This window comes from Arachis hypogaea, chromosome 9, assembly GCF_003086295.3.
Source record: "Arachis hypogaea cultivar Tifrunner chromosome 9, arahy.Tifrunner.gnm2.J5K5, whole genome shotgun sequence".
Classification (NCBI taxonomy): Eukaryota; Viridiplantae; Streptophyta; class Magnoliopsida; order Fabales; family Fabaceae; genus Arachis; species Arachis hypogaea.
Genome location: NC_092044.1, coordinates 19,002,802 through 19,008,471, shown reverse-complemented (window position 1 = coordinate 19,008,471; position 5,670 = coordinate 19,002,802). Strand labels below are relative to the sequence as shown.

Below are 5,670 nucleotides of genomic sequence, written 5' to 3'. Positions count from 1 at the left end.
TCTTTTTGCTGAAAAATATTGAACGAACCAATTCAATTGCGAAAGCATTTTTGTAACGAAAAAGTACTTATGAAAATAAAGTAAAGAAACCAATCCAAATGTACATCTTAATCTGAATAGTCTATCAAGTATTTATAATAGGTATTTGAACTAGTTTTTATTTGAACCATCTTACTTGTAAAAGTAAAATTTGAAAGACAAAACATTCATGCCTATGAAACTATAATTATTAGAATGAAGAACCCACTTAGATTTAGATATACTAATCATGTCATCATCACTTTCGGGCATAAAAATTCTCCCATTATAGGGGTTAGCAGTGACAAAACACAAGGCAATAAGGATAATTACATTTCCACAATTTTAGAAATTATATAGTTTTTAACATGGACTCTGAAAGATTACATCCTAAGACTAAGTGACATTCTTTGGCATCTTCTTATTCCAATTTTCAATAGCAAGTCTTTGAATGTCTTCTCTCCTTAGATTGTGAGGTCCATACACCAAGTCTATGGCCATCCTTACTCTGCTGCATTCGTTGACCACCTAATATTGAAGTCGTATACCTCCATCGTTAAATTTAGATGTTATAAAAACAAAAAAATTGTAGCATATAATGAAACTTGGACATGTGATCATACCGGTATGCTATGAAGTACGGATTTTCTCATGGTGCCGGCATATTCGTGTCGGACACGAATCCGACACCGACACGCGGTGGATACTTCAAATGAGCGTATCGGCGGCGTGTCTTCTTGCAGTGCAGAATTTTGGTCAAACGGTCACAAATCCGAACGAGTCTGACCCGATTCAGATGTTCATGAGACGGATCTTTCTGCTAGACTGCAAATCTCCAATTGATCTTGTGATTTTATGGCTCGATTAACCAATTTTTTCTTTCTAATTTTAAAATATTCTAAAATTAAAACAAATCAAAATTTAAATTTAAAAGTAAAATAATTAATAAATCAAAACCTAAATCTATTTATGATTTCTCACTAGCTTAGCCGTTCTTGGTTCTCTGCGTTATATTGAAGAAGAAGAAGAATAGAAATACAGAGGTTGAAGACAAACTGAAGAACTACATTATGTGGTGCGTTGTGTTTGCAGATGATAGAAGCTGTGGTGTTTGCAGATGATGGACTTGGAGGAGAAGAAATTGATACATTTTCTGTTAGCGAAATGGTAAGAGTAGATTAAATTTTTTTATTTTTTTTAATAATTCCATAATTTTAAGATTTTTTATACAATTATATTCACTTAGGAGTGGCAAACGGGCCTAAACCCGTCAAGCCAGTCCGCGTAATCCGCCAAAAAAGGCGGGCTGGGCTAAAAAATCGGGACCGCCAAATAGCAAAAGTCCGCCTAACCCGCACCGCTTAAACCGCGAGGTTTGGCAGGCTTTGCCGGGACGGGGAGAACTTCCCTGCTAGGCTAAGGTTTTTTTTAGTGAGGGAGTATTTTTGTAATTTTTTGCCAAAACCTAACTTACAAGAGTATGAAGATAAAAATTGAGTGTTTTGAATTATGTTTATGTTATTTTAGAGACAATATTTATAATTATGTTTTAGATTATGTTTATTTTGCTTTGGAGAGAATATTTATACTTATATTTTGAATGAAAATTTGGTTTATAATTATATTTATTAGATATTTATAATTACAAAGACTTTAATGTTTGTTAATATAAAAAATATAATTTTTTATGCCATTAGAAATTATAAATTTATTAATATGGTTGTAAAATTATATATATTACTTAGTAGTTAATAGTAAAAAAAAAAGAGAAGCTTTGACGGGCTTAGCCCGCCAGCCCGCCAGCCCGCAGTTAGGCGGGACGGGTTAGGATTCTAGGATCGCCTCACTAGGCGGGGTGGGGCGGGGCGGGCTTTCCCGCTTGCCATCCCTATATTCACTCTTATATTTACAATATGATATTTTATTAATTTAATATATTATTTAAATTTTAATTCACAACGTATCCTAAAACGTGTCGTATCCAATTTTTTATAAAAAGAACGTGTCGGCGTATCCGTGTCGTGTCGTGTTCGTATCCCGTGTCATATCGGTGCTTCCTAGCTGGTATGGCACCACGCCGCCATAGATGACAGTGTCTGCCATTGTGCAACCCACACACCACAGTCATTGCTTAAAAAATAAGAGTTTCATTATTTTTACAACAAATTAATGCCTCCTCCATCAAAGAATTAAATTTAAGCATTTAACTTACATAGTATGTACAGTCCTAAATTATATCATGGCTTAGGTAATTGATTTATGATACTTACGATTGAGCATCTTGTTGGGGCACCTCTGGCTCTTGAAATTTGAACTTTGAAACCATCGGTCTTTTAGTATTATCCAATTGGTAAAACCAATAGTCCAATAGTAGATTCTCTAAGAAAGAAATCTGAAAATCAAAGAAATGAGTTTGACATGGAATTGGTTTCACAATCAAAACAGAGATGTTTTTGAAGGTTAAAAGTCCATTGAACACACCACATCATATATTGCATTCATCCTCTCGTGCCTTTGTTTTGAGCACTTTGGAGAGTCTAGATATGTAATCAACCCGCTACTTTTTTTTCACAACTACAAGGAACCAATGATCTTTAACATTAATAGGTACGTATATCTGTGTCAATAGGTTAAATCATTTATTAGTTACAAGGATAAAAAGAATTAATTATTTTTTTACCACAGTTGAAATAACTCATCAAGATAATCTATTACCTTAGAGAGGTATTCAACCTTACCCATAAAGTTTGTTTTGATGTATTACATTGTTCCAACAGAAATATGTCATTGTTGGAGTGCTATTTGCTACAAGATATTAACAATAACAAGAATAATATGAAATCAAAGCTTACTCCAAACTATTTTGGGATAATAAATAAATAATCACCATAATCAAAAGCAAAATTATTTATGCCATTAGAAACTTACAGCAAAAGTGGTTGGGAGGAACCATTTGTTGCCTTCCACTATAACCGCTGCATGTTTCATAAGAATTGATGCCATCAAATTCAAAACCTACATTTGACAAGCTAGAAATTGTCAGTCATCAATCAAATTCAACAAAGTCAAAAAGGTATATCACATGAATTACTTCATGACTTACGTTATCTCCAACCCAATTTTTCGGACAAAGGGTCATCAATGCTTCCTAACTTCCACAACAATGTTCATTAGGCACAAGAATCTCTCTATTAATAACAACTCACAAGTTATATCTCATGAAATAAGTGTTTGATTCCAAAGCTCCAAAATCAGTAGAAATGACCTACTTGGGGTCATAATCAGTTCCAAAGATATAGGCAACAATAGCCAACTCAGTCCCCATGAAAACCATTTCCGATGTTGGCCTAAATGTCACCTCCAAGCACTATCAATTTGGATAGAAACATGTATAAGTATTTAAAACAAAGACACAGAGTACTTAATGCATCAAGATATGTGGGAAAGAGGGGAATATTACCGTAGGTATCTCATCACCATATATGTTCACCAAATCATGGGATTCATATAGCCATGGACGTCCTCGCTGTAGTTTAAAGTCTCCACGTGTGGGAATTTTCTTCTACAAGATGCAACTTCTACGTCAGAGAGGATTTTTAACATAAAAAAATTGAAAAAATTAACGAATAATCTCTTTCGCCTATTTAAATATTGTTTATAGATATTTCATGTTCCTTTAAGAGTAAATCACAGGAATGTAACGCCTTTGATTAAGTACTTATAATTGCTTAATTTAGTTATTTTTTTTTTCAATTTTGTCCTAAAATCATGAAATCTTACTTTCATTTCATTTTTTCCACATCAAATCATCAGAAATAATTTAAATAAAATTGAAAGTGAGATGATGTTATCTACATACCACAGGGGTTGATTGGTTTTTATTGTTATTTTTAGGATTTTGTGAATCGGAAAAGGGAAGTAAAACCCTTTTTTCTCTAGTGTTTTCAGCTTATTTAGGGAAAAAACCCATGTCAGAAGATGAACATCCAAATTAAGCCAATTAATTGAGTTTCTAACCTTAATCGATGATGTTGCTTTCTGACCTCTGCGTTTAGTGGTACTCGTATGCCGTTTCAAGCCAACGTTTTCGCTGATTTCATTATCACTCAACGGACTAGATGGTTTGCAATCTGGTTCGAGCTTTCAAGCCAAAATGACACCTTGATGATTTTCGATGCAATGGAGCTTTTGTTGCGATTGTATGAGCTATCACTCATTAGCATCATCATCATGATAAGCAACAGATCTGGGTCCAGGTGAAACAATAGACAGGATTGCATCGATCTTTTTTCCCTAGTCGCTTATTGTGGAGGATAAAGCACGTATCTACTCAACAACAATGGTTCGAACGAACCGTGTAAGGGAATCACTAAAAGAAATTGTTTTCTTGAAATACAAACGAGAGCATCAGGAGATACACCAAATAGAAACTATAGAAATAGAAATATATTTCATAACAACATCTAATGAGACAATAGAAATAGATTTCATCACAACTCTTTTGAAAACTCGCCTCTCCAAATGGCAACATTAATTGTTGGAGTGCAACGATTCTATCCCCGTCTTTTCTTTTGTCACCTAAGGGGCAAAAAATTAAAGGAAGTAGAAGAAAATAAAAATGATTTGAGATGTTCGTGTTCGAAGCATACCTCAATATTTTAGCTTGACAGCAATCTTTGCCCTGCTTCAACACAGTCTATCAACATTCAACTATTTCAAATGCCAAAAGAATCATGTAAATGATCAGGGAGCAACTTTACTTTTGTTCTTCAAATAATTCAAGAAGAAAACTATTAAAACCTAAACCAATAAAACCATTACACATAAGAATAATAGAAAGCCAGTAGCAAATAGACAGTACACAATGAAAAGCCAGAAATATAATAACAGAGACTGCCTACCTGAAGTGACTCGCGATGTTCTCTAGCAACCATGAGAGTTGACGAACAAGCACGGGAGCACCCAGGGGGACAAGGCTTCAGACTTCAAAGGCAGAGAGACTAAGAATGTGAGTAGAAGACTCCCACTAGAGAAGAACGCGAGCACAGGTCCCACGAGCAAAGATGAGTACCAACGCAGAAGAAGGAACAAGGCAAGCAGAGAGGAATATAGGTCCACGTCGTCAATGTCACTAGTAGCCACCCCATCAACCACATAGATTTGGGAATTTGCAAAGGGGGTTGGGGTTAGGGTTGGAGTTGGGTTTAGGGTTAGGATTAGTCATTCTGATGCAAATTTGTTAGGACTTGGGATTGGAGTTTTCCCAAAGATTAAAGGGAACTGCTTTAGTATTTACCATAGTTTGAAAGAAAAGGTAGATAATAAAAGTATTTTAAAAAAAAAAATTTATTATTTTTTTTGTTATTTGTGTCTTAATGAAAGAATAAAAAGGAATTTCGAGTGATATTTTGTTGATTGCAAATTATTTTTAGGGAAAAAGACAAATAGGTTCTTACTTTTTAAACTTTTGACAAATATATTCCTAACAAAATTTAAATACAAAAAAGTTTCTGACTTTAACAAACAGAGGACAATTTAATCCTTCCGTCTATTTGTCTCTCATACACCTAATGGAACTGGCTGACGTGGCTGAAACGGTGTCCAGGTGTCCGTTACGGTGCCACGTTGGAAGGGGAAAAAAGTTCGAAGGAC

General features: G+C 34.6%; 1 protein-coding gene across 20 annotated transcripts; it reads right to left on the bottom strand.

Annotated features, from left to right (window-relative positions):
• Positions 1 to 209: 209 nt before the first annotated feature.
• LOC140175290 (uncharacterized) lies at positions 210 to 5,283 on the bottom strand. 20 transcript variants are annotated; one of them, XR_011865503.1, is made up of 12 exons: positions 4,920 to 5,283; positions 4,668 to 4,728; positions 4,036 to 4,344; positions 3,479 to 3,580; positions 3,288 to 3,385; positions 3,122 to 3,170; positions 2,947 to 3,033; positions 2,757 to 2,823; positions 2,500 to 2,592; positions 2,289 to 2,410; positions 642 to 843; positions 210 to 546 (listed from the first exon to the last, which is right to left on the bottom strand). XR_011865503.1 is itself a non-coding variant. In XM_072202679.1 (10 exons), exons 7-10 carry the CDS (start codon positions 3,155 to 3,157, stop codon positions 2,076 to 2,078), a joined length of 318 nt encoding a protein of 105 aa, XP_072058780.1. In that variant the 5' UTR covers positions 3,158 to 3,166; positions 3,288 to 3,385; positions 3,479 to 3,580; positions 4,036 to 4,344; positions 4,532 to 4,596; positions 4,668 to 4,728; positions 4,920 to 5,259; the 3' UTR covers positions 1,922 to 2,075. The 20 variants fall into 20 exon arrangements, 2 of the variants coding, with proteins under 2 accessions (XP_072058780.1, XP_072058779.1); XR_011865502.1 differs by having other exon boundaries at positions 3,122 to 3,166; XR_011865513.1 differs by lacking the exon at positions 642 to 843 and adding an exon at positions 4,532 to 4,596 and having other exon boundaries at positions 2,734 to 2,823; positions 3,122 to 3,166; positions 4,920 to 5,259.
• Between the last annotated feature and the right edge of the window lie 387 nt (positions 5,284 to 5,670).